Source organism: Neophocaena asiaeorientalis, unplaced genomic scaffold, assembly GCF_003031525.2.
Source record: "Neophocaena asiaeorientalis asiaeorientalis breed wild unplaced genomic scaffold, Neophocaena_asiaeorientalis_V1.1 scaffold55, whole genome shotgun sequence".
Lineage (NCBI taxonomy): Eukaryota > Metazoa > Chordata > Mammalia > Artiodactyla > Phocoenidae > Neophocaena > Neophocaena asiaeorientalis.
This window is the reverse complement of record NW_020175684.1, coordinates 909880-934122: the sequence shown is the minus strand read 5'-3', so window position 1 is coordinate 934122 and position 24243 is coordinate 909880. Positions and strand designations below refer to the sequence as shown.

Here is a 24243-nt window from a genome sequence, read left to right as displayed (position 1 = left end):
ATTTTTAGGAAAATACTTTTTATCAGCTTAACCTCTACATTTGGATTCTACAGATGTGAAAGGGAGATTATGACTATATTCATTAGGATATATTTTGGTACTCTGAAGTTATGATCTCCCGGTGATTTCAGCATTGCTGTCATCATTCTAGTTAGAATAAAAGCTAACATGCAAACTCTTGTTTCTGTTTGTTTGTTTAAACTTGACTACATTTAATAACTTTAAGTCTAGGACAACCCATCTTCAGGTAAAAAGCATAAAATACCACAGAGAGACAACAGCCCACACCAAGCACTCTAGCATCACTCTTATTAACTATTATACTCTGTACATTGCCTACACACAGAGACACCTTCATGCTCATTTATAACTGTCTTTCTTAGACTTGTTCCTTCACATGCTTGATTCTTCAGTATCTACTACTCCTTCTGCCTGGGACTCCTGTCCAGCCCCACTCCGGATCTCTATCACATTAGGAGTAATGGCTACTTTTACTCTGTCTTACTTTTATTTCAGAGCACATACTTAATGCTATTTATGATGTGCCATGCACTGTAACTAAGTGCTGTAAAACAATCTTAACGTAATTAGAATTAACTCTATTTCAGTCATGAGAAAGCTGAGGCTTGGAGGAGCTAAGGGGCTGCCAAAGATCACACACCTAGCAAGGGCTAGAGCTGTGTTTCCAGCCTAAGTCTGTCTAATTCTAAAGTGCATGCGGTTATTCTTTTTATAATAGGGAAAAAATGTAAACATAACATTCACTTACAGAATTACAATGTGGTGTCTGTGGGTAAAACTATGATGGGTGATATTTTACCTGTTTGATAAACTAGCTTAGCTTAACCCAATCCCCACTTAGCCACTAATGGCCTTAACACTCTATCAAAAATGGTTGTAAGATAGAGGGGAAGATGACGGAAACCAAACAGCAAAAGAATAAGGGCAAAGAAAATAGCTTCTGGAGAAAGAAGTAGGAAAAAAAATGCTTACAGTTATTCCTGAACTTGAGTTTTCCTTCTTTTAGAGAACACATTTGTAAGATATTCTCCTCAAAAACTTTATTTTCTGTTTATTTGCTGTATTGGTATGCAGTGAACTCACATATCTCTGCCTTTTCCCTTTTTATAGTCATATGAAAGAGCAAAATTAAGTCTACCGAATTTATCCTTTTCAACTTAAGACTACCAGCATAATGTTACGAAAAATTACATACTATCAATCTCTAAATTCTAAATGTTAAGAACATTGCATGTTTAGTTTAGGGTCCATCATTTCCTTTTATCAACTAAGGTCACAATGACCCTATGTATGATCTAATCTCTTTAGTGCGTCTCTTCAATGGTACAACAAACCGTGGTTTGGTGCAGTTCAGAATACAGAGCATATGGCATGTAGCTTGTGCTGAGAACTGGACGACCCAGATTTCAAATGATGTTTGTCAGCTGCTGGGACTAGGGTAAGTAATTCTACCCAGCTCTCTCTTAAATTATTCTCAAGCTTTTTTATGGGTTTCAAATTGGGTTTATTAAGAAATTTTAAATTTATGGAAGTTATGGATTTAGAAAATATACATGATCAAAAGGAAAAAAATAAAAATCTTGCCTAACCCCATTCTCAAACAACAACCACAGTTAATAACCTTTTTATAAGTATTACATGAATATAAGTATATAGAAATAGTATATTACAAAATCATACAAAATACCATATTATGCTCTGTCTTGTAGCCTACTTACACATGAACATTTCTCATGTCATTAAATATTTTCTGTAGATTTTTAAGAAAAGGAAATATTCCATTTTATGCTATATTATAATATATATAACTAATCACAAGGGTAACGCAGAGAACACGCTTTTGCTGTATCTTTGTGACATGTTCATAATAGTTCTTTCAGAAGATCTGTATCAGTATAATTATTGTGATAAAGAATATGCAAAATTACAAGACTTAATTCAAGTGAAAATTCCATATTAATGATTCACCAAAAATTTACTTTACATTCCAGTTTAATATCATAATATATTACCTCAAATATATAAGTTCACCATATTCGTTCTTTACCTCCCCATCAGTCTCAAAAGTGATGAGGTGAAAAATGGTGGGTGATAAGTAGTAATAATTTACTTCATTTAAGCTGTGTAATCTGTCAACTCTAATTCACCATTCTCATCCTTTGGTATTCATGATCTGAGAGACTTAACCATATTGGGTCACATATGGTTATTTATCACTCATAGCACTATATTATTTACTGGGTTAACCTGTAAACTAAGAAGTCTGTAAATGTAAGACCCATGTCTATTTTATCCATTATTGCATTGCTAATATCTAGACTTATATTTGTTTCAAAACACAGGTGCTAAAAGATATTTGTTGAAGCAATGAATTATTCTTTATGTATAAGTATATATGTAAATATAAATATAAATATTTCTAGCTAAATAAATGTATGCCAGAAGTATACATTTGCCAGTTATAAATCATTATAATTTCCTTTCCACCTTGAACTGGAGAATTGTTTTCTAATTTATTTTAGAAGATTATACAAAGTTACAAAGGAAAATAATTTAAGTCCACATCCACCTATACTCCCAGCATTTCCAAGTTATCTCAGCTATTTCTAATTCATCAAAATCAAAGGTAATTGATTGCTTTCCTCTTAAGGGGCCCTTCTTGCTGATTAATAATTCATAGAGTCATCATTCTATACACAGATTTTTGGAATTTATTTCAAAATGCTTATTTCTTAACCCAAAACATATTTTCCACTAGAAATAATGTTAGTGCAGATTTTTAATTTCTAGTAGACTTGGAGAGTTATATTGATTACCAGTGCAAAAAATAGTACCTAACCACCACACAGAGATATTTTACAATAGGAAAATGTGTTGAGGCCCCAGTCAGAGTGTCAGAAATGCTCTATAACTTCTTGGATACTAGAAGTTGGATAACTACTAGTTGGATTGAGAGCTTTCAGCTCCCTTTACCTCCCAAAATGCTGTTCCTTCAGAATGGGAACTCGCCAGCTCCAAGTCTCATGCAAGTGATGTCATCCTCGTCAGGAAGGCAGTTCTTGTCAAATTCAAATGGAGGAAGTGAGTTTTACCATCCATCATGTAAATAATCATCAATTTGGTTTATGTGTCTTATTTGGAAACCTTGCAATTTATATATATATATATATATATATATATATCCCTTTTATTATACATTGTAGTTTGTGTTCTAACAAAAACCCTTTTAACCTGGGAAGCTTTGAGACATAAAGAGTCTTGGAGGAGGGTAGGTTAGGGGAAATAAAGTTTTTTGATGAAGAATCAACAAAACACTGAAAGAGACAATTGTTTAACCCCACTTCAAGTAAAGCACTGCATAAGTGACACTGACTCCAGGTTCCTACTTTAGTGTTGATTTTAGTTCAATAGCAAGTTCATGCAGGTGAGGCCCTAGGAAGTCCTTGGCTTCCACTACTAAACTTGCCTGTAATGCTGAGGAACTATTTTATAGACTCAGAAACTTAGTAAAATTTAGGCTGAGGAGATGGGTTACTTGACCTTGTGTCCACAATGGATGAATCTAAATGCCCTGGATGATTGGGCTTTTATTACACAGGAGCTTGAGTCCCAATTCATCACCTAAGCATCACTATATGCTTATAAACACAGATGTTCTTTCCACTGTGGTTTGTGAATCTTAGCTGAATTGTTTCCTCGAGGATAGATCGGGGTTAAGATGAATCATTTACAAAGATCAAAGTGATTGATATCTTCTTTGGCAGAAATATTTTGAATGCATTTGAATAAAATTTGTTAGGTGATTACATAGTGCTGACTCCTTCATTTGCATGAGAGAACATATTGGAAAGGAAACATTTATCTTTATTATTTTTTAATAGTTGCTAATATAAATATATTACTTTATTTACTCCCAGATCGGAAATCTAAGCATTGGTAATGATGTTGTGCCCGGTCGTCAGATGAATGAGACATTGTTTTTGCTTTAAATGCTTATGTGGTGGAGATAGACACATAAATAAGCTGATTCACTTTGTTATAAAGCAGAAACTAACACACCATTGTAAAGCAATTATACTCCAATAAAGATGTTAAAAAAAATTACAACATAATGTGATAAATACAATGTGTTATAGGAGAATCTATACTCAATTTGGGCATGTCAGGAAAGGCTTTCTAGAAAATGGCCTGAGCTGTGTGGATGACAGCCAATTCCACACAACTATCTATTTACATGTTTTTCCCCCTCAACCATATTTTACTCTCTAGTTCACTGACCTGATTTCTAATGACTCACAGTCCTTCCAGATGGAGACAGGGACAGAAAACTAGATTTTTTAGTGTGTGAAAAGCGAGTAGTACATCCCACTCTTGAATACAATATTTTTCGTGAAGGTCAGGCACTTGTTTTCTTCAGAAATGAGTCAGGTAATCTCTGCAAAGACTTTAATCTTTGGACCTGCACTTATTAAATAGTCTCCATAGTGCTCTAGTAATTGAAAGAAAGTTAGAGCCTTAATGAGAATTTGTCTAGAGTGGTGCACGGTAATGAAAGAAAACTTGGCGAGTTTAAAATGATGTGTTTGGTACAGTGGGAAGTAATTTAGGAGTCAATTTATTAAAAAGGCACTGTAGTCTCTCAAAATTATTTATTCAGATAGGATACAAAATGCAATTCCCCACAGATTCTAGTAAATCATATGAGGCAGATTTCATCAGCCTTTCCTTTTCTAAATGAAACATTTTCATTCCCTGCCATTGATAGCTGCATAAGTAAAAAGTACTTTGAATAACATTTTCATGTCTCTGATCAAAGTATGAAAGAAAACATTTTATACTGATGCAAGAATAAATGTTAAGGAAACTTAGAGTAGTGATTTTTAAAATGGTATTTCCTAGGAAAGCACACTGCCCTGTTACTAACCCAGTAAATGAACTATGCAGTTGTTTTGCCCTGCTAAGCGATTAAAAATGAGAAGTCATCAGGTCTGTACAGCTCTACAAAATTCAGGAAATACTAATGTTTTAAAAATAGAGTTAGTTATATGTATCCCCATGAGGCAGCCCTATGAGGAGCTGGTGTTAATTTTTAAATCGCATAATAGTCCTGGCTAGATACCTTCAGTTCAAATATCAATAACATCAAGTTGAGCCTCTTATTCTGAAACCCCAAATAAGAAACAGAATTACTTCAATGTTCTTCCATTTTAGAGGTGTTTCAAAAATTTGGGGGGGGGTGGTGAGGGGTAAAATTTTTTTAAGTTAACCTGCCAAATAAATAGAGCATGATAATTTAATTTCCTGTGTAAGCACTACAGCAAATTTTTATGCACAATTTAGCACTAAAAATAGGTTCCTGGAAAACTGAAAATAGAACCTGTGTTTCCTATTAGTTTAAGAAATTGGTAGAAAAATAATGTTCCTCTTCGTGACTATATTTTCTGTCAGTGTCCCCAAACTTTCAACTATGTGAGAAAAAGCCTTAACATAAAACAACAACAAAGATTAGATATAGGAATTAATAGAAAATATATAACTGCTACATTCAACTTTAAATGATTTCTTTTTATTTGCCAACTTGACACAAAAATAATTAAATAATGTTTTTTGTTATTTTTAAATTTTAATTTACAAGTCCAACACCAAAGGAAATTTTAATTTTAGTCTTAGCTACGTCCCTAGGGTGGGATGAGTGAGGCAGTGAGCTGGTCAGGTAGGGGCGCTAGGGGGAGGGGGTGAAAAGAAATTTTATTTTACTTGGTTTAACTGACCTAGCTAAAAAGCTCATCATTTGCCAGAATTGCAATTTATAACTCTGATGGGTTTTTTTTTCCTGTTTTAGAATTAGAAATGCATTAATTAAAAATAAGTAAAGAGAAAATAATAGCAAACTACTGTAACTGTGTAACTTGCTAAGATTCATCTTAGGCCTAATATCTAACAGGGTTGGGGAAAACACAGTGGCTAGGTAATTACATGTGCTATGGGCAAGGGCATGAAAGCAAGCGTACCACCATACCACTGATTTGTAATCCAGAAGCTAGATCAGCAGCTCCCAGACCTGGTGATGCATTACAGTCACCTGGTCATGGTCCCAGACATTCAGATTCAGGGTGGTCTAGGTCAGTGGTTTTCAGTGTGTGATTTTAGAAGCACATTAATAACTGAATCACTTTGCTATACAGCAGAAATTAACACAACTTTGTAAATCAACTATACTTCAATAAAATGAATTTAAAAAAAAAAAGCAAATTAGCAGCATCTGCAACACCTGGGATGCATGTATACAGACGCATATTCTGGAACTGCCACCTCAGACCCACTCATCTGAAAGTCTAGAGCTGGGCAGAGCAATCTGTGTTTGAATAGCTCTTGGTGATTCTGCTGTTCACTGAAGCTTGAGAACCACTATCTAGGGTAGGTGTCCTTAACCTTCTTTTGCGTGTGTCGTGGGCATTTTTGGCAGTCTGGTGAAACTTGCCAACCTCTTCTTAAGTTCATATTTTTGCATAAAGTAAAATACACATAACTACAAAGGAAATTCATTACATTGAAAAAAATTATCAAAGTATTAAAAATACAGGGTGGTATTATATATTTCTTTATTAACATAGTAAATAAGATATACTGGTGATTCCAATGATTATTGTACTGTCAGAAATGAACATAAATGATATTTTTACAGTTATACAGTAACTGCAGTGTGATCTGAAGGTATCTGCAATTTGTTTTAGTGGCAAAAGTATAGGTGTTTCTAATAATATTGTGGTTAGTCACCTGAATTTGTATCAGAAGAAAAGGCTATGTTTGATTTAGAGGTTAGTAAAAATAAAGATGTCACTATTTCTCCTCCAAATATAAGCCCCCTACAGGTTACCATGAACTACTAGGGCCTCCATAGAACCCAGGCTGGAATTTTGGCTAGAATGAGGCCCAGAGGTCTTAGTTCTTTAAAGAAGCCCCCGTGATTCTGATAAGTAGTCCTCTCATTTCAAAGGAACCCATGGAACTTTGTGTACTTGTTTCAGTAGAAAACATAGAAATTGTACAAAACATCTCCAAAGTTTGGCAGTTTGATTTCATCTGATGTTAAAAACAAAGTAAAAACAAACAAACAAACATTTGTTTCCTACTGCAACCAGGTTTAAATACTCTATGTGAGGGTCATCTCTGACTTAATCCAGGGGATTCCTCAACTTGTCTTTCCAACACTAGCCTATTTTAACTTCTCTGGAAAACTTTTTCCCCCAGTAGATCAAAACAAAATTAGAGAGTTTAAAAAGACCACTATAAGTAGGACATAATTAAAAGGGAAAAAAAAAATAATGGATAAGTTTTCAACAAACACAGATTGGTATTATTGCTTGCTTGGAAAAAAATCATTCCTGATTTATCCCACTGAGTATTTGAAAACATATTATTGGGAATTAAGGTACTCTTTTATGTGAAATGTCACATATTTTTATTAATACAATTTAAGGAGAAATCTCTTTGTCTTTAACTTTTATTTTGACTTACACTCAAACGGGTGTTTTGTAACCCAGAGAGATTTATGTGGCAAGGAATTTACTGAGAATATAATTATACACATAAAGGTTAAGAAAATCTCTTTTGGTCAGTTGTGAATCATCTACCAATAAATTTTCTGCAACATAGTTGTTTAATCTATAAAAGTCTGTTAACAGAGTTGGGGGTTTTATTTGTTTGTTTTTGTTTTTTACTCAAAGACTTTTTTTTCCACTTAAAGTTTGTTACATAAAAACAACAAGATATTATGGTTTTCCCCAAACCAAAATATCTTCACCATTCCCTTAAATCCTATTGTTTGGGGAGGGGGAGGGAGGCTTCTATATTCTAAAATAGAAACAGATAAGGACAGGAGAAAATTATCATCCCTTGAATATATTCTAAACAGTTCAATTTTTCAGCTCTGAGACTTTGTTTCTAAAAATAAATGGTGACTTAATATATTGTTGCTAACCTTTTATTTTGCCAAGAATATTTTAAATATTGAATATATCTTTATCATCTCCATCATTTCTTAAAATAAGAAATAGTTTGTCGTAAACTTCTGCTGCTTATATTCTGCTTACTATGAATATAAACTGGAATAAATTGTGTTCAGTCTGAAAAAGGTGAGCTTGATTTGGAAGGATTTGAAATGCAGTTACTCTGTCTCCAATTAAATTCCAACTTTTAACATCCAGCACTGACACCTGGAAATATTTGTATGAACTGATGGCCTCTATACACCACTCTTAGGTTGCTGATACCAATATTTACAACAAAAAATTTAATTATGGGAGTACTTTAGAAGTTTTTTCCAGTTGTTCTGCATAACCCCAAACAATATATCTACACCATTAACTGAGGTCTTTTCTCATATAAAGTTTGAGGCTGCATATATAGAACACGATCTTAGAATACAAGCTTTATGTGTGTCATTTTTTCCACGTGTATACATAATCTCTATTTTTCTCAACCAGATAGTGAAAACATCACTATGGAAGAGCACTTCAGAATCCCAGGGTAACACATTTAGTGTTTACTAAATAGTCTATTCTTAAAGCTTCGCCTCTAGTCTTTCTTCTAGAATAAGCATGTGTTAAAATTTTAACTGCCAATCCTATCAGTGCAATGCCAGTGGTAGGTGTGTAATAAATAGATACTAGATTAAAAACTGATTTATAAATAATTTTTCAATATTTTTTCAATTTAATTTCGTTTTGAGTTTCCAGAGAAATTAATGCATCCCCTCAGGATCTGTCTTTAAAAAGACAGCTAAGCAATAGACTAAAAACAGCTAGAGATAATAGAAGGCTTAAATCCACAACTCCGATGTATATTTTTAATGAATTACTCTTCTAGATGTCCCCCCACGTAGTCATGAGTGCTGTCAACTGACAAAACTAAAACAATTTAATAACGAGTTGGACATCATTTATTCAAGAGTAAACGGCCCATAGATTGGGGGTACAGTGCCTCACAAGCAGTGGAGCACTATTCCTGAGGGATTTGGGACAACAGTGAGTTTTATGGAATATTAGAAGAGGCAATGTAGGTCAGGGATTTCCTTATAGGCATATAGGCTACCAGGTCCCATTTTCTAGGGTAAGGTGAGCTAGCTAAACCTGAGTTGGAAGATTGTGACTGGTGTTACATTTTCTTTCTACATTTCAGGAAGTGAAACACTTCCTGTAAGTGTAGGCTGACTTAGGATTAGATTTGCGATGTGGGCCAGGCCCCTGGGTGACCACCATTTTGTGGGTCCTGATATATGAATTAACTTTATCAGTGGCTCAAACAGATTGCTTATAGTAAGATTACTATAGGTAACTAGAAGTCACTTTGGAAGCCAATGAGCAGACCCCTGAACAAGTAAAGAATTAGATATTTTATTTGACTATGACAGTGGTTTGCGACTAGGAAGCATCAGAATCACCTGGAAGGTTTGTTAAAAGACTCATCACTGGATCTTACCCCCAGAGTTTCAAAATTGTGGGTGGATCTGGGTTAGAGCTGCGTGATTTGCAACTAGCCCCTGGTGAGGCTAATGCTACTTATCTGGATTACACACCTGGAAAATCTTTCATCATGGAGAGTTGGGAACATAGAAAACTACCTAGAAGAATATACAACACACATAGGCATTCAGCAGAATAAGGACACTGAGAACATGAACCAAAAGAGGTAAAAGAAGACAGACATCTAAAAGAGAGATTGGAGAATAACTAGGATCCACCAACTTGTCCCTACCAGTGAAGAGGTACACTAATCAACCAATTCCAATGATGTTTCTGGAGACTTCATGCAAAGTCAACACAACTAGAGCCTCTTCAAATTGGATAGACATTCCTTGATATTCTTAAAAGTCAAGATTAGTGTTGATGAATTGTACCAGAAGCTGTACCGATGGTAAAATTCAGTCGTCTAAAATCTCTTTTGATCCACATCCTGTCTTCCCTAAATGTGTGAGTCCTTAACTAAAAGATTCCTGCAGTAGTAAAGTCCTTCCTGATCTAGAGCATTCCTGACCTTCTACACCCTCTGTTGTCGTTTGAGATTTTTTTTTTTAACTGAAGTATAGTTAACTTACAATATTATATTAATTTCAGGTGTACAACATATTGGATATTTTTATAGATTACACACTGTCAGGGAGGAAGAAATTTTCCTCTACCCTTCTATAGCTTCTTCTGGCTGGTCTAAATTAAATTGATATGAGACAGATTAATAGGAAGTTTCTACCTTTTAATCTACCTCTTTGTCCCTCCTTCCACCCATTTCTCCTCTGGCAACCCCTGTTTGTTCTTTGTATCTGTGAGTCTGTTTCTACTCTGTTATATTTGTTCACTTGTTTTGCTATTTAGAAAACATCCGGTATTTGTCTTTCTCTGTCTGACTTATTTTGCTTAACATAATGCCCTCCAGGTCCATCCATTTTGTCATAAATGACAAGATTTCATTCTTTTTTATGGCTGAGTAATATTCCAGCATGTGTGTGTGTGTGTGTGTGTGTGTGTGTGTGTGTGTGTGTGTGTAGCACATCTTATTTATCCATTCATCTGTCGATGGGCACATAGGTTGCTTCCATATCTTGGCTATTGTAAATAATGCTGCTATGAACTTTGGGGTGCATGTATCTTTTCAGATTAGTGTTTTCCTTTTCTTTGCATGTCTTTATGCCTGTTTTGTTTTCTGAGCTATAAAAAAATATATTTTATATAAGTCCTTAAATAAGTTGTTTCTTCTTCCCACATGGAAGGAATATCTTAATCTTTAGCAATAATGGTAGCAACACTCATTTTCCCTTTGGTAAATCCATTTCAGATTTTATTAAAGGAATGGTGATTGATTTGTGTGCTTGAGTTACATTTATCTGTTTATAAAATGAAAGTGCAAGATGATAAATTCTGGGACATTAAATACAAGCTCCATTGTTCCAGTTCTCTGTTCAGTGAATGAAAGGTATCAGACACTTTCAGTTTCTTTAAGGTGTTGTCTTACCAGAAAGAGAAAGGAAACACCCTCTACTTCATTCTTTTCCTCTTACTGATCATAACAGCCATGTGTTCCTTGGAAACTTCCTCTATGCACACAGACAGAAAAGGGTCAGCGTTGACTATAGCCTGGGAAAAACACTGGACCTTCTTTTGAAGAGGGAGTGGATGGGTCCCTCAAGATACTCCAAAAGATAGGAACCACATCATCTTCCTGCCAGCCCAGAGAAGATAGCAGGAATCAGGATGTTTCTAGCCTAAAGGTATATTTTTATATGAAGATTAAAATCTGGAATAAATAAAAGGCAAGAAAAAGATTAGAAAGTGAGAGGCTAAAAGTTTCCAGCTAAGCTTAGGGAAGAGCGGATAATTAAAAGAAATCTTCAGTGAAGGTTCACAGTTGACAGCATGGCTGTAACAGGTTTTCAGGGATAAGAACGACCAGTAACTTAATGTCTTTTGTCACATGGAGGTGTCTTTTTATCCCATTCTGGTTCACCATTTGACACTTGGAGGTACAGGCTGCATACTCCCTCTTTTAGAGCAAAAACATAACTTCCGATTTTAAATTAGGGCTGTTAGGCTTTGAATTGAATGAAATATCAAGAACAAAGCAACAAAGGTAAACACTGAGGATCTCCTTTTTCTATGTTGTTCTTAGGCAACGTGCATTTTTTTAAAAGATGAATTACACTCAACAGGAAAAAAAAAGATTAATAAATTATGTTGCAGCAATTCTTTGAAGTTGTCATTATAATTGACCATTATAGAAATTGTTGGTCAATTTGTTGGTCAAATTGACCATTATAGAAATTGACCGTTATAGAAATTGTTGGACAACATAGAAAAGTCAAATGAAACAAATCAGACACTCAAATGACATTTGCACTGATTTTAACTCTGTTAAATAACATATATGAGCAGGCAAACAAGAACAAGAGGTATTATGCAAAAATTAAAATTACATTTCATGTCATTATGAGTAATTCTTCTACTGAGTTGTACCATCTTTTAGACATCAAAATATTTGAAGCTTAATATTAAAATGTTAATCTCTTTGCCTGGAATTTCATAATTTATTTCAATGTCCACAGCATTAAATAACTAGAAGTTTCGTTTATGACTTTTTTGTGTTTTTGTTTTGTCTGCGTGCTTTTCCCTAGGAGTGGAAACTCATCCATGCCAATCTTTTCTACTGGACATGGACCGTTTGTACAACTAAACACAACACCTAATGGCAGCTTAACACTAACACCAAGGTGGGTCTCAAAATGTGTTCTTTGACTAGTTGTACATGGACAGGAAAGAAGGTGGATTTTGAAGTCAGTCCGATTTTAATACCACCATATATGCCACATAATATTGAAAGTTATTTAATTTTTTTGTTATTCAGGTAATCTCAAACAGTATCTAATCGATCCTATCCGATAACATTGCCTAATCCTCATATACATATAGTAACAGGGTCAAATGAAGTATTACAGTGTAATTAGAGAGCACACTGATAGAGATTCAGTAAGTTTTACTTCCACATTCTTTTTATCCATACTCTTGGATTTATAAACAAGTAAACCCCATACAAAGAAATTGTGAGAGTTGGAATAAATAGGTCCAGTGTTGATCAGACTAAAAAGAGCGACACAAGTAGTTATCATCAAAAGAGAAGAAAGGGATAAAACAGTCATGGTATTCTTTTCTCTAGCAAATAGAACATGGTTATTAAGTGAAAGAGTACAGACTTTAAGTTGTGTCTGCATTTTCTCCTTTGCTCTTTACAATTAGGTTCACTTTTACAGCTTTTACTCATGTTTTAAAAAGCAGCATCCTTCCTGTATTCAAAGATCTGTTTTAGCTTAGATTATGTCATTTCTGCTGTTTGGGAATTAATGATAACTTCGGTTGAAATTGGCTTCTGAATTTTACAGTTCCATTAAAGGTCAGCTTGGATGGGAAGAAAGTAACTTCAAGAAGAAGCTGTAACAACAGACAAGGATTTAAGATATCATTGCTGGTGCATTAGCTTGAAGTTCTTTGTTTAATACACTTAATGGTGAAAAGTGAAATTATATAATTACTCAGCTCTTCATGAAAAGTTGCCACGTCTGTGAGCTCAACCAGTAAAACATTTGTTAAAGGAGTAGTTTTAGTACCAAAGTACTTTGCAGTTGAATATTTTATATGAATATTTGCAGGGCCTTGACTGATTTTATTAGTCTCATCGAGGGTGAAGCAAACCATCTGCAAGTGAGAAAGCGGTCTACTAGATTTCCTTTCTATAAAGCATGTCTAAATTTGCATTATCATTATAGATCTTGAACAGTGTGTATGCTGAGAATGTCTCTTATTTATATTTTATAGACATTTAAGAATCAGTTAGAAAAAAAGGAAAAAGTACAGAATATTTTATATTAATTATATGCATATTTAAAATAAGAACTAGTTTATTCCATGCTTATCAACAAAATGCCAGTATCATTATACATAGATGTCTTTATTGTATGTTCATGTTATTTGAAAGAGACACCATTTACACACAAAGATACTTGAAACTTTTATCACATCAATAATCCAGAACATTCTTAATCTCTTCCTTAATTAGCCACCTTATACTGGGTTGACAGGAAATCAGACATATATGCACTTAGTTAGTATCTATGTATGTATTTATTTATTTATTGCAGAAATATATTTATTGCCCCATGAAATCTGGTGTTTTTGAAAACACCCTTTCACTAGTGGTCATAATAAAAAAATTAGGAAAGGAAGAGGATATCAAAGAAGATGATTCTTCCAACTATGAAGATCGACTTAGACCCCCATTTTTTTCTCCTATTATGAGGCATATGCATGACTAGACTACTATTTTCCCACCACTGAGAGAAGGCCATTCAACATGGTACCAGCTGACCTGATATAACTGGAAACGTACAATTCATGCTGCTGCCAGTATTGGGTTTCCCTTTCCTCCAATTTTTTGTCTAGTAGTCCTAGATAACAACAACAGAAAAATTTGACTTAATATATATTGATTGACAATGTGTTCTAAGCATGGTGCTAGGTACAGGATATAGAGTGCTTATCAACAGTTTAATGAATGCCTGTCCTGTGACAGATGCTGTGGCAGAAACATTGCAATGTTACAGAGGTTATTTCTAGTCTCTTTGACTTAATTAGCATGGCTCCACTGTAAGGATGAGGAGAAAAGCCTGGTGTTGATAAGTGACTTGGACTCATTCACAAAGCTGGAGGCAACATGAGATTCTAACCCAGGTTTATCTGGCTTCAAAGCCCTCCACTTGCCATTCTACTGTGCTACCTCTGAACTCTCCAAGGCAGCATATCACTTTAAATAACAGTTCTGGAAAGGAAAAAGAAAGAAAAAAGGCCACTTGTTGGGCATATATAGGGAGAGAAATCAGTTCATTTTGTCAACACAGTAGATACAAACCCATCCATTTGTATCCCAATATTGTCCCACTGGGCTGAAAGCAAGACACAGGATCATGGCATTGACTTATTTCCCGTACAGAGGGCTGACCTAATTCTGACTCCAGGACTGAAGGCCAGGAAAGTTATTCTATTTTTCTCTAATCTCTATAACGTACTTGGACAAATGTACTCACTGCTCACTCTGACCATAAGTGAAGCAACTTACTGCTGTATACTGAGACCCTACGTGTGTGTTTGTGTATGAAAATTTTGATTAACCAAAACACTTGAAGAATGAGGTGTTAAGCTCAGTTTAATTCTCTGGTAACCATTAAGTTAACCAAAAACTTTTCTGTGCTTGCTGAAAAGAAATTCATCCATTTTTTACAGACCACAGAGTCTTAAATATTGTTTAACACCTAAAAATGATGAACTATTTTGAATATGCGCTTTCATTGATGGATATTGTAGATGTAGAAAGTTTGAATGAGACTTGACAGTATGCTGGGGTACATCCTAAAAACGACTTCTCTCCTAACCATGGGTGGATAACAGAAGAAGCGTTAACTGAGACTTCTTCTTTGGGGAATTATGAATGCATATTGATTTATCTATATCTAGATAGATATACCTACATGCACATTGCTTATTAATAAAATGTATATTTACTTATATTTCAATTGGCTATGTCTGCTATCGGGGATTTGACAGACAACATGAATGCATGTAATTTCAAGTAATCCTTATCATGTATGTTCCAGACACACTGAATTGTTTTATTGTACTTAATGATCTCATATGCATCTTGGGTCATGTTTTGTGTTTTTTGACTTGTTCTTCCCTAAAATTTCAAGCACCTAAAAATCATGCACAATAGGTGTTGTTAAATATGTAAATAGAAACCATTACAATTATATGTGTGTATGTGTGTGTTTTAAGGCAAACGATAGCTACAGTAGCTGCCATCAGGGAAAGGTGTGGGCAAGTACTTTAATTCCTTGTGTTATACTGACCTCTAGTGGTTAGTAAGTATCACACATTTAAAATTTTTTCTTTGTTTTAATTTTTCTTTAGAATTCTTGGCTTTGAAAAACGTTGGTATCCAAATATTTAAACGGGTAGTGAGTTTTTAATTATTTATGCCTGCACTTTATTTTATATTTACATGTCTGCCTCCCTTGAAAGCAGGACTCATGATTCATTCATCATTGAATTCCCTGAATAAAGTACACAGCCTCACACACAGTTTGGGGCCCCGAATAGTTGTCTCGTTAGCAATACTGAAGCATATTCTGTATTATAGAACGGTGAAACCCAAGGTTGGTTCACAAAAACTAACAGTAGCTACCGTTCATCAGGTATTCATTGTGTATAACACACAATAATAATTCCATTACAAATATTTATTTACATCTCACAAAACTCCAATAAAGTACTATTGCCCCTGTTTTATGGATGTTAAAACTGAGTCTTGGGGATATTGAGCAACTTATCCAAAATCACATGAAGAGTCAGCAGTAGAGTTAAAGATACGAACCCAGCTTTATTTGACTTTGAGGATTTTCTGCTGTGCATTTTATGTATGACACATTTAAAGGTCCATTTTACTAAAGAGAAAAAATAGGACAACTTACACTATGTTTTGCTTTAAAATGTTGTGTGCACCATTTTTGAAATACAATTGTTCTTCTATTGCAGTAAACAGTGCTTAGAGGATTCACTGATTCTGTTACAATGTAACCATAAATGTAAGTCAATATTTCCTCCTGTTCTCCTTCAAGCCTTCAGTTTAAAATTCTGTTTATTTCTTTTTTTTAATTTATCCATACACCCAAAAGGATGCGCACAAAATTTCATTAATAGTAGATAACACAGACAGAGGTGGCAGAATTTTAAAAAGGCATTTAAGAAGATATTAAAATTCACAAATTTCCATGTCCTTTGAAAACTTGAAAAAGATGATTTTTTTATGAGTCAATTTTAAATTTCCCTGTGATATGAGAAAATTTTTTAAATGTGCACTTAATACTTATGGGAGTACTGTAATGAAGCCTTGAAATTACACCATCCTGAGCTTCTCTGTGTAATAATACCTTCATCATTCAAGCTCCTGAGATTTACTCCAATGACAACAATGAAAACAGTCAACATGCCTGGATACAGTTCTCTCCAATATCACCCTGTTGGTCACTTTGAAACTTGAGTCTTCTCATCTTGTTGTTGTGATCTACAGGGAGTGTCCATTGCAACACATCAGTGAGGAATCTCCATACATTATGAAGACTGTCTTTTGGTTTTACTGAAGATGGTGGCAGTAGCAATGGCATCAGTTTTTCCTATTCAGTCATCACAATCATTCTGTTTAGAGTCACTATGTCACCTAAAGTTATTTTGCAGTGATCCACTCAATTTTCATGACCAGAGGAAATCCACCAAAATTAACTAGAAGTTCTTTCTTCAATTATCTTAACAGCGTGTGGAAAAAAACTGGTGGCTCCAGAAGTTAGCCCAAAGATCGTTGGAGGAAATAATTCCCGAGAAGGAGCCTGGCCTTGGATCGTTGCTGTGTATTATAACGACCAGCTGCTCTGTGGGGCTTCTCTGGTCAGCAGGGACTGGCTGGTGTCGGCCGCCCACTGCGTGTATGGGTGAGTGCAATATCACAGCTGGCCCTTCCCCAACGAGGTGACCCCAGCAGACACTAGGCATCCCATTTCAGGCAGCCTCCCCAAACCCTCCCAGCAGGGAAATGTTCCTGCTGTTTATAACATTATAAACTTTCCAATCATTTTCCCATTAAAATCATGTATAAAAATAGAGAAAGTATAATTAAAATTTATTCTTCATTAGACACTTGGATCAAGTATTATGGTTCATACATACATAAAAATTGAAATTTCCACCTATTTACAAGGTAAGCATTTTTTAAGGTATAAAATTAGTTTTCACTATATAAATTGTGCTGGTTATCAGCCAATTAGGACAATATTTATTGTCAGCAAAGTGTCAATGTCAAAAAAAGCATGTATAGATAGCCTTCAAGTTACAAATTAAAAAGTGTGTGGGGGCTTCCCTGGTGGCGCAGTGGTTGAGAGTCCGCCTGCCGATGCAGGGGACACGGGTTCATGCCCCGGTCCGGGAGGATCCCACATGCCGCGCAGCGGCTGGGCCCGTGAGCCATGGCCGCTCAGCCTGCGCGTCTGGAGCCTGTGCTCCGCAACGGGAGAGGCCACAACAGTGAGAGGCCCGCATACCGAAAAAAAAAAAAAAAAAAAGTGTGCCCTTTGAAATTCACGTGTAAGCACTTTGCTCTGAATTAGCATAAAAATGTTTCCTTAGTTCTCAAGTCAGATCTGTTTTGATGCTGACTGTAACTAAAACTTAGAACTAATATCAACCATGTCGAATTCTTTTTTTGATATGACAAAATACATGCTGAATTTTAGAATTTATCTTCTCCCTCTAGAGCAGCCATTCTTAAAGCAGTGCCACAGGAGAAAAGAGAGTGGGTGGAAGGGCCTGGAAATAAACATCAATATTCCTGGGCCCAAGAACATGTTAATTTCTTCTTCTGCCTGAAAGAGGGCACCTCTTTAGGTAATTGTACTCCAACACTTCTGAATTAAGTTAGAAAAAAATGTAACTTCCTCCTAAAGATTCATAAGCCCTAACAAGGGTGATTTCCTGCCCCAAGAAACTTCCAGGGAATGAGGGAATGACCTTACCTGTGAGGATTAGAATGAGCCTCTAGAGTTCAGAATCTCTGAGAGAAGTGTGTGTGCTCAGAATGGAGGATGCAGCCTTAGTTAATCAGGATAAAAGACTAACTCCATACAAACACAGGCATTGAAAGTTCTCGGATGGATGGAGACAAACTATCAGCTACAGGAGGCTATCAAAATTATTTGGGAGATAGGGAGGGCCAGGGAGAAGGAGTATTAAAGGATTGAGCCTACGCAGAAATACCCATCATACAAGAGTGAGAGTAAACTCAAACTCATAAGGCTGGGAACCTGGAAATGAGGACCCTCAGCTACATCCCAGCTTGGCCAATTACCTGCGCTCCAGAAGGACTAATATCAACCATGTCGAATTCTTTTTTTGATATGACAAAATACATGCTGAATTTTAGAATTTATCTTCTCCCTCTAGAGCAGCCATTCTTAAAGCAGTGCCACAGGAGAAAAGAGAGTGGGTGGAAGGGCCTGGAAATAAACATCAATATTCCTGGGCCCAAGAACATGTTAATTTCTTCTTCTGCCTGAAAGAGGGCACCAAGGCACTGCCCATCTACATCTAAAGCTGTCTGAGTCTGTGCATTACACCCCATATCTGGGTGACTAAACTATAGCCTCTTCCATATCTAAACTACACCTTCTTAACTTTGCTGCCTCTTGATAATTATATTTTAATCTGTTTTCAGCCATATCATAACAAATAACAAATGTCTACAGCAGCCAACTTTCCCACCCCCTGCTAAACATGACTTCAACCTTTACCTATACATACTCTATGCCTTAGGTGTGCCACAGGTGGGTAACCTATATCCTAACTGTGTTACAAGTAAAAGGTATCTTTAGCTAGAAATTCAGTGTTTCCTGCTGCATCATAGGTAGGCCTTAGTAAGACAGCCACCTCCTGTATTAACCTCAGATTTTGTAAATTCGTCCATTTGACGTTCTTGCAGAACATATGCTTTCTAAAAGTCAACCAGGCTTGCAGTGATATTAGTGACTTCTTTCAATTAGCTACCTTACAGATGTACTTACTATAGGTCAATTATACCAATAACATCTTTTCAAACTGTAAATATATGAGGGAAATAGAAAAGCAGTTTCATCTAATATAAACACATGTTCAGTCATATAGGACATAAAATGTCTTTTCACACAGTTTCAATTTGAACAAAAGCAAACAAACATAAGCTGTAACAGAATTGTGATGAAAAACTTTTGTTCACCAACCTTGCATTTTACTTTTCTTAGCCACTCAGTGGTATTATTTCTTTTTTTTTCCGGTTACCAGGAGTTTTCTTGCTTTTTTCTTTATGTCTCTAACCAAGAAAGTTTCTGATATTATTTCAAATAGTTTTATCCAAAAAATATTCTTACCAGTATGCTAATACTGAGTCTTATTTGTCTTTTTAAAACTCTACTTATACAGTAAAAAGTTTAATTTCCTAATAAAAAGAAGAACCCAGATCAAGAAACTTATTGAAACCATACTACACAAATGATCTGACCCCAAGGTAAATCTGCTCCAGTTTTCACCTGTGGGTAGTTAAATGGTCTAATCGGAAAGTTCACTGTCCGCATTCAGATTGTCCACACTCTCTTTCCCACCCCTCAGCCTCAGTATTCCTGGATGTCACTAAACTTCCCTGTGCCTGTTCTGTTTCTCTACTACTGACTTGTCTTCTTTTCCAACCTTAAAAGAGATATTTGTGAAGTTTTAAGAAATATTTGCTGTGATTTAAAGACAAGGTTGACTTCAAACCAGAGAATATTTTGATCCAACTTATGCTACTGACTTTGTGTGACTTAGTATCTGTGGGTTTCAGGATCCTCATCTGTAGGGTGTCCACAGGATATCTACCTCCTAGGGTGATTGTCAGGACCAAATTAAGATGCTGCAATGCTTTTGCGTACTGTGAATTATAGAAATGTGCAATAAAGTTTTTATTGTTTCCTGCTCAGGCGAGGTCTGTGAAAGAAGACTCTAAGTCTTACCCACGAGACATTCAGCACACTTATTTTCTAAACTTTTTATATTGATATAATTTCAAACGTGCACAGAAAGTGCAAATAACAGTACAGAGAATTCCTGTGTACCTTCACCGAGATTCACCAGTTGTTTACATTTTATGCTATGAAAACTTTCTTATCATTCTTTAATTCCCTCCAATTTGGAGAAATATTTATTTTCTGAATCATTTGATAGTAGGTTAGACATTGTGCCTCTTTACCCTGTTTTTTATTTTTACTAAGAACAAGGATATTTTCCTACATAATCACAGAAAATCATGGAAATTTAACATTGTCAATACAATTATCTAATCTAATTATCTAATACAGTATGTATTCACTTTTGTCAATTGTCCCAAATATGCCCTTTATAACATTTGTAGTTTGTTTATATGTTTTCCACCCGAGAACCAATTTAGGATAACGCACTGCATTTATTTGCTATGCCTCTTTCATCTTTAATCTAGAATAGCCTTTCCATCAGCCTTACTGTCTTTGTCTTTCTCAGGCTTTCTTTCTTGTCTTTGTTATTTTTCTTAATACAAGCAAGTTATTTTATAGCAAATCAAAGAGTGAAATGAAAGGACAATCACAAGTGTGTGGATAGTCCTGGCTGGGAGTCAAGTGAAGAAAGGAGCTCAAAGGTGATTCCTTAAATTTCTAGAAATAATCCACCAGGTCAAATAATGCTGAGGATTATTTGGCTTACTCCTGGTTCCCTGTACTTCTCTTTTTTTATGCTTAAACAAATAAATGCATACCTTTATTTTAAAAACAAGCTTCTACTTAATGAAATAAAAATACTCACACGTATGACAATCTTGTCCCTACTCAGAATAAAGACTAATAATTGAACACATCCTCCCTGTCTACCCTTTTTTCACAATACAACTGCCTTGTACACACTTTGCTTTTTTGCTTTTGAGTTTCTTTATGGACTCATGGGCCTTCATTAACAGTGTATTTTATTAACTAGGGTAATTATTATGATTAATATATGATGCCCAAATTGTTAAAGCTAGCTAGTGTTATCCCATATAATGTGGCTCCTTTATTCTTTAAAAATTACCTCTGATATTCTTGAAAATTTTCTTGCTCTCTGACAACACCATCACATTTCAGGGGCATTCTAATTTTCACTTGCCTTTAAAAAAAGGAGTTGGCTATTCTCTCAGGAATCCTTTCCCATTCATTGGAGAATGATTAATAGAGACCAAAAGCTCTGTGCTGTGGGTAAACGTTGGGACTGGCGGTAAGCAAACTTGCTGAGGTTGCTTTATGCCACCATTAGTAATGGTAGAACATAAAAAAATTTCAATTTATAGTATCGGGTCCCATTGATCTTTTTTTTCCCTTTCAGCATATTATGTTGCTCTATCATAATTATCTTACCACATTTACTTCCCACCACAATGAAAATTCCATGTACAAATGGACAGTCTTACGCTCAGAGTAGTGAAGTTATTTACAACCCAGCACAGAGCAACATAGAACGGGGCAGCGCTAGTTCATCCCATCCAGTGCAACATCTGTGGAGCATCTACTGTGTGCCAAGGAGTATGTTAGGCTTTGAGGTTACAGAAGTCAGGATCATGTCTTCCTGTTTCCTATCAAACTGTACCTTTCTTCCCCTTGCTACTGAGAAAAACACTGGTCAGAGCAGGCAAAGGTGAAATAAATGTAGCAGAAATTCAGCCAATTTTCTCTACCTAAAGGTAAGCTATTTCTGCCATCTTTAGCCTCAGATGAATTGGGGTCTGCCTATCCCATGGGATTATGTCCTGTTCCTATCCCCACCTGTCTTCTGTCTTATAGCTTCTCCTTGCTTTTTTGGAATGTAGATGCTTTGAAACAAGAATATTGTGAAATATAATTAAGTCCCTTCTCTTCATCTGCAGTTATTTCTCGGAAGGCTTTCTTCCCCCATTTCTTGGCTTTGGGTGAATGGAAAAGCTAGAAGGATTTTATATTGCTCAGTATCCCAACAGTGATTACAAAGTATGGATTCTTGGGTCCCACGCCAACATTCCTAATTAGAATCTCCAGAGCTAGAAACTAGGAATCTGAATTTTTAGCAAATTTCTCAGTTGCTTCATAAAATTTGAGTACCATTGGCTATGACTTCTGTATTCTCAAGTCTTTGTCCTCAGAGAAAGAAGCTCAGAGACAGGACACCGGGGAGGAGATTTCACCCTACCCCTTCTCCCTGGACAGGTCAAAGTGGGCAGGAGAGTCCCAAGGGACAGTGGAAGTGGGTGCTGTCAGAGCCTCTGAAATTATCATTATGTCCAACTTGGCCAAAGTACTGATTCCTCTGACCTGGAAAAGGGAAAGTGAGAAGACCTTTGATAATCAAACAGGGCCTCTTTAGCACATAATGCCCTCCTGGCCCAGCACCTGGAGAGTTAAGGAGCTGCCACCAATCAGTAGGAGCAGAGACATCCTCCCCTACCTGAGCCCAGGTAACCAACGGCAGCAGGAATGTCTCCCTCTCCTGCCTCCCAACCTGCCCCTCATGTTCTTAGTCCCTCCCACAGAACCTGCCCATAGCTATATGAGGCTCCCCAGTATCCTGGTGCAAGGGAAGCCTCTAAAATCAGACCGTCCCACATAAAGTCTCTGCCCTACCATTTTATTTTATTTATTTATTTATTTATTTATTTTGGAATCATGACTTTATTTTATTTTGAATGTGTATTTCGTACCAGTATAGACTATAAAGCTTACATACAAAGACATCCCAGGAAGAGTGAGCACCCCAGTGCCAGATTTCCATCTCCAATTCCCCATTCAAAGGCCCAGCTGGAAGGGAGGAAGCTTTCCCAGACTGGTGGAGTATGGCAGAAGCCCCCAGACCCAGGCCGAAGAGGGCCTACAGGCCCCAAACACGCCACTCAGACCATTTAAAGAAAATGTCTACAATTGATGGAATAACCTTAACCAAATATCAGTCGTGCTCAAACACAGAGAGGCTTTCTCTGTCCCTCCGTAAAATACACACAACTCATTTGTCACCACTGGGAGTGCTGGTGCTCCAGTTTTCTACTTTGAAAGATGGAAATTAAGGGAAAGAATTAAGTTTATTCTCGCTTTCCTAACAAACTATATTTTAGGAAACCTTATAAATATAATCGATGGGGAAAAGCTTTTATATAGTGTTTTCTTTTCTTTCTATTTTTTTTAACATCTTTATTGGCGTATGATTGCTTTACAATGTTGTGTTAGTTTCTGCTTTATAAAAAAGTGAATCAGTTAATACATATACATATATCCCCATATCTCCTCCCTCTCGCGCCTGCCTCCCACCCTCTCTACCCAACACCTCTAGGTGGTCACAAAGCACCGAGCTGATCTCCCTGTGCTATGTGGCTACTTCCCACTAGCTATCTATTTTACATTTGGTAGTGCATACATGTCCATGCCACTCTCACTTCATCCCAGCTTACTTACCCCCTCCCCGTTTCCTCAAGTCCATTCTCTACGTCTCTGTCTTTATTTCCATCCTGCCTCTAGGTTCTTCAGAACCTCTTTTTTTTTTTTTTTTTTTTTTTAGATTCCATATATATGTGTTAGCATACGGTATTTGTTTTTCTCTTTCTGACTTACTTCATTCCGTATGACAGAATCTAGGTCGATCCACCTCACTACAAATAACTCAATGTCATTCCTTTTTATGACTGCGTAATATTCCATTGTACTTATGTGCCACACCTTTATCCATTCATCTGTTAATAGACATTTAGATTGCTTCCATGTCCTGGCTATTGTAAATAGTGCTGCAATGAACACTGTGGTACATGTCTCTTTTTGAATTATGGTTTTCTCAAGGTATATGCCCAGTAGTGGGATTGCTAGGTCATATGGTAGGTTTATTTTTAGTTTTTTAAGGAAACTCCATACTTTTCACAGGCTGCACGTTTGTAGTTCCTGTTATTTTTGGTATCTGCCCCCTATGGATGAGGTTGGTTCAATGTCTTGTGTAGGCTTCCTGGTGGGGAGGGACTCATGCCTGTGTTCTGGGGGTTGGGGCTGGATTTTGTCCTTCTGGT

At 36.1% G+C, this 24243-nt stretch overlaps 1 protein-coding gene across 2 annotated transcripts in view; it reads left to right on the top strand.

Annotated features, from left to right (window-relative positions):
* Positions 1-24243, top strand: part of TMPRSS15 (transmembrane serine protease 15) — a 130760-nt gene that overhangs the window by 93673 nt on the left and 12844 nt on the right. For both annotated transcript variants that reach the window (XM_024732023.1, XM_024732024.1), the window contains 4 exons: positions 1330-1459; positions 12185-12280; positions 16149-16198; positions 16924-17098. In XM_024732023.1, the coding sequence (XP_024587791.1) occupies positions 1330-1459; positions 12185-12280; positions 16149-16198; positions 16924-17098 (451 nt within the window). The remainder of the gene's footprint in view (positions 1-1329; positions 1460-12184; positions 12281-16148; positions 16199-16923; positions 17099-24243) is intronic.